Source organism: Lissotriton vulgaris, chromosome 10 (genome assembly GCF_964263255.1).
Source record: "Lissotriton vulgaris chromosome 10, aLisVul1.2, whole genome shotgun sequence".
In the NCBI taxonomy this organism is placed as follows: domain Eukaryota; kingdom Metazoa; phylum Chordata; class Amphibia; order Caudata; family Salamandridae; genus Lissotriton; species Lissotriton vulgaris.
Genome location: NC_141698.1, coordinates 105659296 through 105676275, shown reverse-complemented (window position 1 = coordinate 105676275; position 16980 = coordinate 105659296). Strand labels below are relative to the sequence as shown.

Sequence of the window (16980 nt, the reverse complement as noted above, 5' to 3'; positions counted from 1 at the left end):
TACAGAGTGCAGATTTGAATGTGCCCTAGACTATCAGCAGCTGCTTTATTAGTGGGTCTGGCTGTAAAAGGAAACTATAATTGTCGCCAAATGCTAGAGCGCCCCCGTGTGGATGGAAGTTTTTTTCTTTTCTTTCCCGAAGCCATACATTTTTGGACGGCGCATAAATGCTACATTATCAGAATTTTAAGTCTTTTTGCTCAATAAAAATGTCTTTTACAAGATGGTATTCGTTGTCGTGCACGCTATGTTTTCAACTAGCAACGCGTATGAATAAAAGGGCCTGGCGCTGGACGGAACTCGCTACTTGACAGCACAGCCCAAATAGTTTGACCCCCCAACAGCGAGTGTGCTCGTGCCCGAGCCGCCGTTATCTTTTTATTCTGTTAATTTAGGTCTGCCCTCTTGATTACACTCCAATTAAATATGTAATGATTTTATTTACAGGATCTTTCTACCAGCCCTCTTCATACAATAGTCTTAAATTGTGATTCACGTTTTTCTTCCGTTGCCCACTGCATAGGGCAGTGGTTCAGCCCACTTCAGACATTGGCTGACTTCACTATGATGAGTAACGGCGTTCAGCCCTTTCACCAGAAACACGTCCTCACACAAAAGTAGTTCCCTTATGTGGCAGCGACTACTATGGCAATGTCTGCTTTTTGATACCTAAAACAATTATATTTTTTATAAGTTCGTTTTTTATTTATTTTTTGTAATTTTAGATTGATGTGGGCCCTGCTATTTCCTCAACTAAAAATTGCAGGCGTGAAGGGGAAATGAGGCTAAAACTAAAAAAAAAAAACAGATTATTCATTATGGTTTTTAATGGCTGTTTAGGAAGGGACGGGCTTGGTTAATGTGAATAGTACTACAAATCCCAGAATGAAAAGTAGACTGGACGACTAACTCCTGTCTGACCAGGAACCAGTTACTCTCTGGGAGAGTAGACATACACAACTAATGTATGGAATAACGTTTCCTCTAACTTTTCAAGTCTGCTTGGAGTTGTTTTAGGACCATGTATAATCACTATGCTTGTGGCCTTGTGCCTCTGCGTGGTCACCAAACTCATTGGTGACTTGAAATGTGCTTATAATCTAGAGCTGGAGGTATGTTACCCATACACTAAAACTGAATATGAGCTGATAATACTGCTGCAAACCTTTTCTTCGCCCTCCTCGGACGTCAGTCCTTCCTAAGCCCGTTGATGTATTTTACACACTGCAGAGAGATCCGTCCAGGATCGAACTTATTTTACTTTCACATTAACCAGCATAAATCATTCATCATCAGATGTTAACAAATCTCTATTAAAAATACATCCAAACGACCCTACACAACAAATAGATGGAAATCCCCTAACAGCATTAAAAGTACCAACTTTAGTGTACACTCGTGATCAGTATCTTACCCCTACCACTACTACACTTTGTTCCTTTGGCACCTTATCCGCTCTTCAAATCATTCCTACCAAGTCACAATAATTTTCATTCCAAAACACTATGGTGCATGACATTGTATCATTGGGTGAGACAAAATGTCTTCAAGAGGCGTAATCAATAGTCTGTATGGTGTAATTCCGAGAAAAAAAATCAAGGTGTTGCAGATGGGTCAGTTCACTGTTGCATCACAGTTTCTTAAAGTTCGCAAACATAATCCAAGTGATTCTGGTGTACGTTTAATCCTATCCAAGATATCATTGTAAATTAAATACGTTCAATCCCAATGCATTTCGTGCCGTAGCACTTCATCAGGGGAAATACATTATATCTATAAGTAAAACTAGACAAATGCTTGTAATATGATAAGGAAATAGACACATTGAAATCAAATGAAATTATTCATAAAGTACACGATTGCAGGAGATTCATAAGCGTGTCACATATGGTGATCTGGGTCAAACATGATGTTAATCTTCCAAAACTTGTCAGAAAATGTGATAGACCTACATAAACTCTTGTAAGCCCATGTGTGAAGTGGTTCTCTAGCTATAGACCCGTAACAACCAGAGTGTGTGAAAGTGGCTGAACAAGGATACAAGGATTCAAGTGAACAAATGAGTAACAAAACAATCTTGTGCATAGACACCGGGATAACCAAGAGTTAACAAACGGCGCAAAAGGACAACAAAGAAATCGAGTCCCCAGCGTGTGTTCATTAGGGTGATGTGCGTGCTGAAAAGTTGGCGTTGCTCTTACCGGTGAACGACGCTCGGCTAGACGAGTGTGGGACACTACCCTTTGATCTTAGGTATTTATTTTTACACTCGTCACTTCGCACTGATTTATGCTTCGCGCATGCGCATCACGATATTTATAATCCTGACACTATCACGGAGAAATCTTTCAGCGTCCATCCCACACTCGTCTAGCCGAGCACTATACTTTTTAGAAACGCCTCTCCGCTGGCGAAAACCATTTTATACTCCTGGTGTCTCCAACACTTTGAGCCTTTTGGAAATATTTGTAATTTTAATGGTTTGGTCACTTCAGGTTTTGCATACAAATGGACTACTTTATGTACTGCAAAATTGCGGAGGGAGGGAGTCACAGTTCCTGAGGTGTGTGTGCAATTAATCAGCTCCTGTATGTTACTCTTTTTCTTCTGTCTATGTACACCTCACAAGAGAACTGGCAGTAAGTCACATGCGAAGCTATCCCTACTACACCCTCACACACCCTCACACACTCCCACCCTCACACACCCTCACACCCCCTCACCTTCACATCCCCTCACCCTCCCTCACACCCCCTCAGCTTCCCTCACCCTCACAACCCCTCACACCCCCTCACCCTTACACTCCCTCCCACCCCCTCACCCTTACACTCCCTCCCACCCCCTCACCCTTACACTCCCTCACCCTCACACCCCCTCACACCCCCTCACCCCCCTCACACCCCTCACCCCCCTCACCCCCCTCACCCCCCTCACCCCCCTCACCCCCCTCACCCCCCTCACCCCCCTCGCCCTCACTCACCCTCACTCACCCTCACTCACCCTCACTCACCCTCACTCACCCTCACTCACCCTCACTCACCCTCACCCTCACTCACCCTCACCCTCACTCACTCACCCTCACTCACCCTCACTCACCCTCACTCACCCTCACTCACCCTCACTCACCCTCACTCACCCTCACTCACCCTCACTCACCCTCACTCACCCTCACTCACCCTCACTCACTCACCCTCACTCACTCACCCTCACTCACTCACCCTCACTCACTCACCCTCACTCACTCACCCTCACTCACTCACACTCGCATAGTATAGCAAAACATAGCATAGCATAACAAAAGCACAGGATAGCAAAACATAGCATAGCATAACAAAACATAGCTTAGCAAAGCATAGCATAGCATAACAAAACATAGCTTAGCAAAGCATAGCATAATAAAACATAGCTTAGCAAAACAAAGCATAGCAGAACAAAATGTAGCATAACATAACAAAACATAGCATAACAAAACACAACAACACATAGCATACCTAACCCTAGCAAAACACAACAAAATATAGCATAGCTTAATGCCTTGGCTGCTGCCGCAATTTAGCGGCAGTGCGGCGGTTTTAAAAAAAGAGGCGGGTCCGCGTTGGCCAATGGCCGACGGCAGCATAGAAAGGGATTAACAAAACACAACAAAACATACAATAGCATAGCAAAACATAGCATAGCGTACCAAACACAACAAAGCATAGCATAACAAAACATAGCATAGCAAAACAAAGCATAGCATAACACACATACTTAAAATATATGCTCATAGCTACAAACTAGCAGACAATATTATTTCCAACTTTCCTTATTATTGAGCAAATCTGACAGTTTGCAAATCATCTTTATACACCAATTCATAGTTTTCGAAAAATTGTATGCAACGCATTGTCATACACAATGCCAATAACTCAAACTTTAATGCTGCAAGACCTATTGCATTGTAAATGCTTGTTATTTTTCTCGTCGATATTTTAAACTATCTGTTGAACACCCTTGCCCAATGTCCTCCAGTTTGTGTTAATTTCTGGGTTTTTTTTGTACCCAGTTTTTGTTCGAGAAGAGTTCTGCCACCTTGATCATCTTTACACAATTTTGATCTTGTGTTCAAACATCTATCCTATCTATCTATCTATCCTATCTATCTATCCTATCTATCTATCTATCCTATCTATCTCTATCTATCTCTCTCTAAAATGTTATAAGCAAAATCTAAATATGAACCTTTTTATTATTTTTCAGAAAATTTTGGGGAAGCTGAAGAACTGGGAGAACATGGAGAAGTTAACTGGGCTAAACATACGGTATGTGTGAACGTCTAAACTTGTATTGTTTGTTATACTTTATGGTTGAATGTGTTTCGATTCTTTTGTTCCTGGGAGTTGTCTGTTGGGACTTCTTAGATCAACATTTGTACAAAGGGTTTGTTTGCAGGTTATTTGCTGCATGACCTCTTTTTTTTAAACTTTCTAAATTCTAGACCATAGTAACTGGCATAGATGCCTCACATTGAGTTTTAACCTGTATTGCTGTGTTGCAAAAAGTGGTTTCTTTCCTTTGGTGGTTTGGGTATAGAGATTCTGCCATGCCTAATGTTTGTAACCTTTTTAGAATCATTGTTTTTTTCATCTCATGATGTGGCTGTAGCTAAATGCATTAACTAGTTTGTGTTTGCGGCAGTGTTCTGTAGCACATTGCTTGGATGGCCTTTTTCTGGGTGCTTCATTTACTGTACAAGGCTTTGAAAGATTTCACGGTTGTGTACATTTTTTCTAAAGAAAAGCTTTGCTAACAGCCTTTTGTTCATGCCTTTGAGTAATAAGACTTGGTGTTTTCTTATAAAGACATGTTGAAACCCATTACGCAACGGCAACTCTATACACCGACATCTTACTCTCTAAGGCGTCATCTTCGCCTGAAGAACTTGGCTCTACGAGGCCTTAACTTTGAGCATTTAGTGGCCAGTGTCTTCATGTGAATTGTTTTTGATAGGGATCACATGACAGACCCTTTGGGAGGATATCACGACAGTTCTCAACACACATAATCAGCTGTACTGGCGCTTCTCCAGATGTACCATTATTGCAACATTGCTGTGTTTGCCACATGTGATTATTATATTTTTTGAAATAGGTTGCTATGGTGGAGAGCAATTATGAAGATGTGTTTTGCGGAGTCAGGATGTGCTCATAATGTAATGTTTGTACATCCATCTTCTCTTCATTGCCGCCGTTTGGGCTTAACGTCACCTTGAGGATCTTATTGCAGACCTTTCCCCAAAACTCATGTGCATCCTTTCAATGCACACTGGATTAGTTTTCCATTTTATCACAATTTCTCTATTGTACGGCTAACCGTATTGCGGCCATGTGGCACATTGGTGATTTACTAAGGGTGTTGTGTTCTAGTCGATCCCTATCACAGTTGTGTCCATTGTGGGATATGTCGTATGAGCATTTGCTTCAATGGCACGTGGACCACAAGTGGTTATTTTAGAAAGTCGGGTAGTCACGCCCTCTTTATTGAGAGGGAGTGCATGGTTTTTAGCTGCAAGATGTGAGGCCAGATGGCTTTAATTTTGTGTCTTCCATAGGTGATAGCATGTTGCCTATTAGCCCACACGATGCTACCAGCTTGAGTTGTTCGGAGCAACATGATGCTGGACTCTACGGCAATATCCATATTATGTTGAAGTAGGTTTGTGCGTTATTGTGTCTGTCGTTGTGATGAGTCTTGATGCCAGTGGTTTTGGCATCAATGTGTCTGCCACCTTTGCAGCAGTTCTGTGCTGTGTTGGATGTATGTGAGATGTATTATCCAGTATGCTCTTTTGAATGTTAGTGAGCTGTTTTGTGCATTGGGTTCTGTTGGGTGTTAGATTCTCATGCAGAAAGAGTGCATTTAAATGGTATAACCATCATTTGGTTCTGTCGACCATTCAATAAAACCACTTGCTAGATTACCCGCCCTCTCAAATGAATCCTGGTTGCTGGTGTCCCTTCGTGGGCCTCCTTCCGAGCCTTCCTCGCTTTCAATTTGTTAGAGTGCAAATGCGCAGAGGACTTGCGTTTCACTTGACTGCATGGCTGCTTTTCTTTTTTCTAGTGCAAATGTCGAACACACTTGACAATGTGTTCGCCACACACCTTTTCTTGTGCATTGGTCATTATAGCCATGTCCTGACAGAAACAAGGTTTAGAGAGGTCATTTCTTGCAGCTGCGAAAAATGTATATGGCAGAAGTAAATGCGGAGTCGAAGCATAACTGCCCAGGGACCCCCAGTTGTAAGTGCCAGAAGTGTTTAGTTGGGAGACAGTTTGGTGTTTGTTTATATATGTTTTGTTGCTTGAACTGCGATCGTAGTCGTTGTGTTGCTGTGTATTCGACCCCTTAGCTTGATTTGGGAGTCCCACACCTTGGAGAGTAATGGCCACACTTAAAATTATGCTAATCATTCTGACGTAGGGTGTATAGGTACAGCTGAAACATGTTCAATGTCAGAAGGGCACCGTATATCCTGTCCTTTCCTTTTACAAATCGTTTTTATAGCAAGAGTTAGTCCAAGTGGATCAATTAAACCAATTGTTTTACAATCCGAAATGGACATATATAGTTAAATGAATGTGCGAGCCTTGGATGCATGGAGTCTTTTTTGCGTAGTGCTTTGTCAGGCATGGTATATTTAGCAGAAGTCTGACATAAGTACTCCTCGTGTTAACTCCTCCTGCGGGGCCTATTGTTATGCTCTCTTGTCTTTCTTTCACATTATACTAGCAAGAATAAAATGTTTCTATAGTAAACAAAAATGGGCTTAAAACTGAAATATGAGAGAATGAATTTTGACATTTTTATTGGAATGGTTGGGTTATACATTTTTATTGTAGGCAATTGTAGTAATGCTTATAATGTTATTTATAGAAGTGCTTCTTTAGTAATGATAGAACTGTTGTAGGTCATGCATAGAATGTGTGTATGTCACTATGCTTGTGTATGGAGTGCTGGTCAGTCTGGAGTTCGTTTACAAGCTGGCAGCACCTTTTTATCTGTACTGCATATCTTGAGGAATAAAGAAGATTTATTACCAACTTGATGGGTATTCATTCACTACAAATTTGGCGACGAGGGAAACCGGCAATTTTCTAAAGAAATTGATATCCTGTTTCATACAACTCTACATTTGTTTTCCTGGATTCAAGAAAACCTTCGTTTCAAAGAAAAATCTTCGTTTCAAAGAAAACTATTCGTTCTCTTCAAAACAACTGTGCCTTAGTGCGGTGAGACTTTCATTTATCTTTTCAAAAAAAAAAATGAAGAAAACCACTTTATTTTAACTTCCTACCCACTCTGCATCTTTCAAACGCCACCGTTTTACAAACCGCTACAGCGTGTTAGCTCCCGCTCCAGTGAGTTTGAACGTTGCGGCATCTTGCAGAACCTTCCTTTGTCATCGCGCGTCAGTGCACTGCTCATCACTACTACATGCGCATGGAATTGTGGATACTCGCGCATTGAATTGTGGGTACGACCCCACGTAAGGTCACGTCGGCGGCCATTTTAGATTGGTTTTATGCCGATTTTTCTTCATTTTCATCGCGTTTCACACCAAGTTGATTCTGGACACTGGCAATTGCTGTTTTCTGGTATTTATAAACGTTTATCAGTATTATTTATTTTGACAATATCAAATTCAAGTAAGGTGCTGCCTGCAATAATTTTTGTGTCTTTCCTCAATAAGATAAAACAGATATACATTGATATTTATATTTTTTTTTTTCTGGGCTTGTGTCATTATGCCTGACACTAACAGTGCCACTTCTTCTGGTGAAAAGCCTGTACATGGCCTGACCCTAAATGCTCCAAGAGAATTTTTAGTTGTTCCTGGTGATCCTCCTGTTGCTTGGTTAGATTGGAAAGAATATTTCTTGAACTATGTTGCAAATCTTGAAGATGTTAGTGGACCTTTCACTCCTGAAAGAAAAAAAAGGATTTTATTATTAGGTCTTGGCCCTGAAGGATTAAGAATCTACAATCAGTTGGACAAGACTGATAGATCTGCTGGTGACATTGATGTTTTCAATTCAGCACTTTTGGATATCGATGATTATTTCTCTCCTTGTGTTTGCATTGCTGTCACCAGACATTCCTTCTTTCAACGCAAGCAAGATAAATCCGAATCAGTTGAGGATTACGTTTCCGCACTTAGAAAATTAGCTGTTAAGTGCAAATTTGCTCAACTTCATGATGATCTTATTCGAGATCAAGTTGTCATGTACACTAAAACTAAAACCATTCAGAATAAACTATGGGTTGAAGGTGATGGAACTTTGAAAGAAATTATCGCCATGGTTAAAAAAGCTGAACTCTCAGAACGTTGCGCAAAGGCTTCTCTGTCCAGTGAGAAAAAGGAAACTGAAATCGTAAACAAAATTTCTGAAGGGAAATCTTTTATTAGAAGTAACAAAGATTTCAGGTCTACTAATGCTAAAAAAGAAAATTTTGACTATAAGAAAACCTCTGAACCTGTGTGTTATAGATGTGGTAGTCATTCTCACCTTGCTCATTATCCTAAGTGTCCTGCTAAGAACACTAAATGTCTGAACTGTGGGGTTATGGGGCATTTTGCTAAGGTCTGTAAAAGAAAAGTCTTTAAAAATTCAAAAGGTAAGATTGCTTGCATTCAAGAGGTAGCACAGGATTGTACCTCATCTTCTGATGAAGAAGTTCTACTTGTACAAAATGCAGTTAAAAAAAAAGTAGTATTGAACATTTCTGATATTGATTCTAGTAAACCCTTATGCCAAGTCTCATTAGGTGGAGTCATGATGCAACTTGCTGCAGATTCTGGATCACCCTATACTATTGTGAACAAGAATGTTTGGGATCAGAAATTTGTTAACCAAATTGGAAGTTGGTTGGAACCTTCTGATATCTCACCTGTTAGTTATACCGACAACACAATAGAGATTTTAGGGTTCAGACTACTAATTTTCAAGTTTAAAGGTATGCATGCCACTTGCAAGTTGTATGTGTCGAAGGATGGTCCTTCAGTGTTAGGTTGGAGGGATCAAAAAAGTCTACACATAATTTTGGATCCCAATAGCAAGGAACAAGTGTTGGTTTCTTGCATAAGTGAAGACACCAAGAAATGGGTGATTGATGAGTTTCCTTCTGTATTTACTGGCACTATTGGCAAGCTGAAAGGTTTTACACATCAAATCAGACTTAAAGACAATGCTATTTCTAAAATTCACAAAGCCAGGAATATTCCTCTCATCATTAGGGATGAGGTTAAATCCGAACTGGATAAATTGTTAAATGCTAATATTATTGAGACTGTTGAAGCAGCTGAATGGGTTTCGCCATTGGTCGTCGCACGCAAGGCCAATGGCAAGGCCCGTTTATGTGTGGATTTGAGATATTTGAACAGTCAAATTTTGGTTGATCAATATCCACTTCCACGCATTGATGAAATGTTGTCCTTAACCAAAGATGCAAAAGTTTTTTCCACTTTGGACCTATCAGCAGCTTATCATCAGGTTGTTCTTGATCCAGAAAGTAGACATCTTACATCATTTGCTACCCCATTTGGATGTTTTCGATTTAAAAGAATGCCGTTTGGCTTAGCCTCTGCTGCGGCAGTATTTCAGAGGCTAATGACCAACCTTTTTGGAAACATCAAAGGGGTAATCTTTTTCCAGGATGATATTTTAATTATGGGAAAGGATAAAGATCACCATGACAATCTCCTGAGAAGAGTTCTTAAGGTTTTAGCTGATAATGGTTTGGTTGGAGAGCTCAGCAAGTGCAAATTTTCAAAGAGCTCTGTTACGTACTTAGGTCATGAAATTTGTGATGAAGGTATAAGACCTAAAACAAAATTAGTTGAAGCAATAGTGAATTCACCTGAACCTAAGTCCAAGGATGAACTCAGATCATTTCTTGGTTTGGCTGAATTTTACTCTAAATTTGTTAATCAGTTTTCACAGAAAACATTTCACATGCGTGTTCTCATGAAGAACAAATCACCTTTTGTTTGGGATGAGAAATGTAGTGCTGCATTTAAAGAAATCAAATATGCCATAGTGAATGCGCCTATGCTACAAGGTTTTGACCCGTGCGCCAAAACTTATTTGACCACTGACGCTAGTGGAGTTGGTTTGGGGAGTGTTCTCTCACAGATTTCTCAACAAGGTGATGAAGTTGTCATAGCCTTCGCTTCACGATCCTTGTCACCTTGTGAGGAAAAGTACTCTGTGATCGAGCGTGAGACGCTTGCTGTGGTATGGGCAATGGAGCATTTTCGTAAATTTATTTGGGGTAAACAGTTTATTTTACGTTCAGACCATAAACCTCTGACCAAGCTCCTCACTACGGAAGGTTTGTCCAGAGCTTCAGCCAGGATTGCTCGTTTATCCATGAGACTCCAAGATTTCATTTACACTATTCAATATGTACCTGGTGCAAAGAATGTGGTCGCTGACTTCTTAAGTAGATTACCCTTACCAATGAAGGAAATTGATTTGAACTCTTGGAATGATTGTTGTGTTGCTGGAATTTTTTCTGATCCTCATGGCTTATCAAAGGATGAGTGGAATTCAGCTTCTGGCAAGGATGATGTTCTTGAAACAGTTAAAATAAAAGTCAACCAAGGTTGGGTTGTCTTAGCTAAAACTGACAGTCAATTGAAGCCATTCTGGGAGGTCAAAGATGAGCTCAGTCTTGACGGTGATTTCTTATGTCGTGGTGACAAACTCATACCACCGTTAGGAGTACGCCAAAAGATTATCTCTTTGGGCCATGAGGGACATCCTGGAATATCCAGAACAAAAAGAATTATAAAAGCCTTGTACTGGTGGCCAGGCATTGACTTGGAGATCGAAAGGTCTGTTCGAGACTGTGTGCAATGTGAGTGTTCTGACAAAAGTCAAAAAACGCTTAATCCCCCAATGTCCTCTCTTAAGGTCCCAAATTACCCTGGGAGGAATTAGCATTAGATATTATGGGACCTATTGTGTGGCAAGATGGTTCTATCAAGTTCATCTTAGTCTTAGTAGATCTATTCTCCAGATGGATCGAATTGAAAGTAGTTAACAGAGTCAACACTGAAACTGTTATATCATTTTTGGATGAGTGTTTTATCAGAGAAGGTCTTCCTGCTTCTATTCTAACTGACAACGGCGTTCAGTTCAAATCTGATACCATGAGGGTCTTTATGGAATCATCTGGTATCAAGCAAAGATTTTCTGCTGTTTATCATCCCCAAGGCAATTCTGTTGTAGAAAGGGTCAACAGGGTTATTAAAGGAACCTTGCAATTAGCCAACAAGAACAGAAAAAATTGGTATGGCGAACTTGACAAAATGTTATGGTCTTATAGAATCACTATTCATGAAACGTGTGGTGAAAGTCTTTTTGGTTTAATGAGAGGCAGATTTCCGTATTCCAAATTAAATCCTGTGTGGATGGGGAGAAGCAAAGAGTATGCTTGGAATTCTGACAAGGTCACAGAGAATATTTGCAAATCTCAGGATAAAAGCAAATTGTATTATGATAGAAAACATGGTATTAAAGATACTCACGTTGAAGTTGGCCAATTGGTTAGAGTTAAATCTTCCAAGAAAATTGGGAAGTTACAACCTAGATTTTCAGATCCCAAGACAATCACTAAAGTAATGCGTAATACCGTCTTATTAGATGATGGTTCCATTCATCACATGAGTAAGATTGCTTTTGCCAGAGGGTCTGATCCTTGTAAAAACAAGAAGGGGGATGTGTGTGGTGACTTTTGGTGGTTGACTCCAGTTGTGTCCTTGGATTCCAGCCCAGATTCTTCTGACGGAGACAATATTGTTAGTCAGTCTTCAACTCCCTCTGACGGTGACAATATTGTTAGTCAGTCTTCAACTCCATTTCCTGGATCTGAGTCTTTGGTCGAAGAACCTCAGAACGTTGGTAAAGAGCCTTGTTCTGTGCCATCTTCTTCTCTAATTCAATGTGATCACAATCCTCCTGTCGCTGAGAGTTTGCAACCTCTTGTTCTTACCAGAAGTGGTAGAAGTGTTGTTACTCCAAGATTTTTAAATGATTTTGTCTGTAAATAATTCTTTAAGTTGATTTTGTTTTTTTTATTATTTTAGGAGGAGGATGTGTAGTAATGCTTATAATGTTATTTATAGAAGTGCTTCTTTAGTAATGATAGAACTGTTGTAGGTCATGCATAGAATGTGTGTATGTCACTATGCTTGTGTATGGAGTGCTGGTCAGTCTGGAGTTCGTTTACAAGCTGGCAGCACCTTTTTATCTGTACTGCATATCTTGAGGAATAAAGAAGATTTATTACCAACTTGATGGGTATTCATTCACTACAGCAATACTTTCCATAAAGTGATTTCAAATTAGAAACCCACATCACTAAAAAACAAAATGCAAACCTTGCAAAAACGATTTATAAAAACTCAGATTAATATACTATTGAATAACCTGGAAGATCGTTGATTCTTATTACATTGAGGGCCCTGTTTCATTTATACACGAGAGCCAAATCCTCAGCACTTTTTGTACATCAGTGTATAATTTGTGCTTCAGAGCTCCCTGCCCTGATCGTCTGAATTCGGCACTGTGAACATCTAAACGGTAGAGAGTCTACCAGTATGGCAACATTTACTCCATTGTAAATAACGGGTAAAGGGGTGTTTGTGTATGTGATGGAGAACGCCAAATGGAGTAAACCATCACAGACGTGTTTGTGTTCACAAACGTTTTGAAGATTAACTCTCCCTCCGAAGCTAATGCAGAATTACTCCTGTTAAAAGGAGCAAGCCCCTTTCCTTGGAGGTGGGTAGAACTCCATTTGTTTCACTCTGTAGAATTGCATGGAGTTACCCAAAGGTTGTGAGATTCCACTGAGTTTCGTGAGTGGCAGAGTTCGGTATGTTGCACTGATTTTCTTTTTGTGCCAGGAGCTTGTCCCACATCATAAAGTCAAAATAAACAGCACCACAGCCAGAGGGCGCTGCTTCTTTTTGCCGCTCGAGTAGATTTTTTACTCTGGCGGAAGCTTTCTTCACCCAAGCGGCAGCTGTCTCGATGTGAGCAGTGGTGACTTGCCGCAACTGCCCTCATTGAGAAATCTCGTCAGGAGGTGGTCTAACCCTTGATTCTCGCTCGCACTAACCAACTGAACGCTGACAGGCCATGAGTGAAAAAAACTCTGCTGCATGGCGGTTGACAGTTTTTTTGAAACTCCAAGCGGAGCACAGAGTGGGCACAGCTCAGAACTTTGTCGGAGGTGTGGAGTTTAGCGCCTACCCCTACTTTATTGTCATGTAGGAGTTTGGCGTCTGGTTTCTCCACGACCAAAAGTATCTCCTTCTGAAGGAATAAAATGTCTTTGTCCCCAAGAATAATTCAATGCGATTCCCTCCTGCCGACTTTTCACCTCCTGGAAAATCTACAGGATTAATTTATGGCCAGAAATGGGAGTGCTATAAATCTGACACTCACACTGAAGTGTTTTTGTTTCTGGTGGATCTCTACAAAGTTGAAAATCTATTCCAAAATTCCTATGGAAGTAGATAACTTAGCACTGGCAGCTCAGCCACGTGAATTGTGCCCACAAGATAAGAGCAGTTATGAATGCATATGCAGGTCTTTCAAATACTGGCCAGTTATTTATGTTTTTGTCATAAATGTGCAACTGCTTGAAAAAGTCCTCTTCTTTGGCAGTTTGTAACACATTTTTAGGTCTAGCGTTAGCCAAGACCTTTAACAGTTATAGTTATTCGGACTTTCAGCCAGCCCTCTTCATTTATTGGTCTCTTTTTGTGTCAATACACTTCTTCCGCCCACCACTGCATGAAGCACTGGGTCACCCAACTTCAGCCATTGGCTAACTTCACTGTGAGTGACTCGTCTCATTCAGAAGAGCACATCTGCATATAAATAAGTGCTATTCAGTGCCAGTGAGTTATATGGCAATATGTGTATTTTATACCCCAAAAATATTTTGCTTTTAGCCATTGTTAGGTCTCACCAACCAGTCATTGCAAAATGGCTGGGCGTAATAGACCAATTGTTGTCTTACCACGGATTTACAGTGGGCCTAAAGCCCACACATTGCGTACCCGTTGGTTGACTTGATTATCCTTCATTTTTCTTGGCTTCTTGTTCAATTACTTTGCTAACTTCTAAGTCTGGTTGAACTAACGGAAGCTGCGTGTAAAGATTTAGTCAATCTTTAAGTTTACTTCACTTTCCCTCCCTCTTCAAGAGCTGGCTTTGCGGAGGAGAAAAGATTCTCGCATATATCGTTTTTCTTAGTCTTCAAGGAAAGGTTATGAGCCAAGTTTGTCAGACTTGTTGCTCTGCTTATAATATTTCGAATTATGGTGCAAGAATGTGAGCTACTCCCAGGGCCACTGGAATTATGTGGGCGAGGAGGACCATTCTGCGCTGCAAATTTGAATAAATTGTGCAGCAATAAAGTGCAAGTTATGCGGCTTAATGCTTCACATATTGTTATAGTATTACTTCATTATTGGGTCATTTTTACACATGTGACGCTGTCTGAGAAAATATTTCACCTTTATTAATACCGATTTAACACCTAAATACAGCAACAAGCAACTGATAATTACCAGTTAACCTTTTGCTAGGGGCCTTCCTGTGTGCAGAAACACTTTTTGCTATGATTTGTTACTTTTGATCCCAGTGAGCGAGAACCAGAACTTTTTTTCTGGATAAATTCTACAGAATATGCAGCAGATGATGGATTACGTGGCAAATTCGTCAAATCCAGGGGCCACAGAATCTCATAATTCCTTAATGGCATTAATAGTGTGTACCTGGCCCCTAAACCCCAATTATCTCTGTAAAACTGTAAGTGAACTAGAGAGAGTGTCCTTTAGTTCTAGAGACCTCTCCTCCTCCTCAGTCTTTGCATCAGAGGCTTTGTAGGAGCGTCACATAGGACATCCAGTCCAGAAATGTGCCTTGAACAATTACTTTAGTCCCACATTACCAAGCAAGACATCCTACCCTCGTGAAATTGATTTTCTTTTATGTAATGCTAATTTAATAAGATGAGCTGCACACAGGTGAGCTGCTCAGAACTACCTGGAGAGCTACAGTACCTCACAAGCTACTGGTTGGAGACCCCTGGCCTAGATGGAAGCAAACCGAATGTGAGGCATGGCCAGAATTTGTAATGGGACCGTCATCAGTGGTGCTACTCTTAGGAATACAAACGGTGCTCTAATATGGCCTGTGAATGTGACTTAAGAGTGTATTCTCCAGAGTTCGTATTGACTTCTCTCCACAATTAGAAAGTTCATGGACTGCCTTGCATATTTCATCTGAGTTGTTTATTGCCTTCTTTCACCAAGACCACTCCTGTCCCTCCACTTAGTCCCAGGCCTTAATGAATTGGGACCAGAGTATCTGGCCAATACATTTGTTCCATACGCTCCTACCCGTACCCTCAGGTCCAGTGAACAGCTGTTGTTAAGCATTCCTAAGATAACCAAATCTAGGTTAGGGGGTAGGGCTTTGTCCGTGGTAGGTCCCAACCTCTGGAACTCTCTCCCGCTCTCTTTAAGACCATGTCGGAATCACCTTAAATTCAGAAAATGCCTGAAAACCTTTCTGTTTAGCTCATTTTAATATCTATCCTGTTGGATCTCAATAGTTCTTCTGACACAATTTCTAACCCTGTGGCTTCCTCTCAGCTTCTCTACCAGGTGTCACCAGCGCGGAGATACTCCTACGGGAGTTTATTCACAGCGCTTTACAAACCTGCAAATAAATAAATAAATAAATAAAATAAACCATCTGGACCTTTCCAGTTTCCTTTCCCATGCCGGTTTTAAGACTCTAATCGCTACTATTTCCCCTCATTCAAACTCCGACTAGGATGGGGACTGTGAGGAAGGCCACCAACCAAACCTAGGCCCATGAACATTGGCGCACAGACATTTCACCCCCTTACATGTATGCCCACTTTCTCTTTTCTGTGCCTCCCTGTGGAATGGAGTGTCCCTCTGAAAATGTATGCCCATCCCATTATATGCTGGTCTGTCTTCAGCGTTCATCCCCTTAAAGAACGGCCCTGGGTGAGGCGGGGGGGGGTTGGGTGTTCTGATAGGGAAGAATCCCTTGGCGCTGTTGCAGGTCAAATGCTTGTCATGGCCCCCGTTGCTTTATGGCGGTCTGGTGTACCATTGGTCTCTGTGCGGCTGGCACAGCGACATATCCCTTGCGCCATCTTAAATCGGATGCAAAAAAGAACAATTGATGGACTGAATGTTGGACAATGTCAAACATTAACCCCAGTACAGAGATCTGTGCCTAAATCCATAGTTTTTTATACTCCCCATGCCATTCCAGTTTAGACCTAGCCATATAAAAGAAATGTTGACTCTGCTCCTCATGGGAACAGCCCAGCCTGAAATGTCAGGCCAGACCCTCCCTGGACTGGAAACTAGCATCCTGGGACCAGTTTCAGGATCTCACCCCTCATCAGCTAGGCTAGCTTGACTCCAGTGGCTTGGAAGAGCACAGGACCCAGGTCTGGGCATACCCGCCCCACTCAGGGTAACAAATGCTAAAAGAACAATTAATGGACAGCATGCAGAACAATGTCATGCATTCACCCCAGTACAGAGATCTGGACCTAAATCCGTCGTTTTTTTGCTCCCCATGCCATTCCAGTTTAGACCTAGCCATATAAAAAACAATGTTGACCCTGCTCCTCATGGGAACAGCCCAGCCCGAAATGCCAGGCCAGGCCCTCCCTAGACTGGCTACCAGCATGCTGGGACCGGTTTCAGGATATCACCCCTCATCAGCTAGGCTTGCTTGACTCCAGTGGCATGGAGAGCACAGGACCCAGGTCTGGGCAACCGCCCCACTCAAGGTGACAAATGCAAAAATAACAATTGATGGACAGAATGCAGAACAATGTCAAACATTCACCCCAGTACAGAGA

General features: G+C 41.3%; 1 protein-coding gene across 2 annotated transcripts in view; it reads left to right on the top strand.

Annotated features, from left to right (window-relative positions):
- Positions 1-16980, top strand: part of MAD1L1 (mitotic arrest deficient 1 like 1) — a 2106297-nt gene that overhangs the window by 123060 nt on the left and 1966257 nt on the right. For both annotated transcript variants that reach the window (XM_086940612.1, XM_086940613.1), the window contains exon 9: positions 4240-4301. In XM_086940612.1, coding sequence (XP_086796738.1) covers positions 4240-4301 — 62 coding nt within the window. The remainder of the gene's footprint in view (positions 1-4239; positions 4302-16980) is intronic.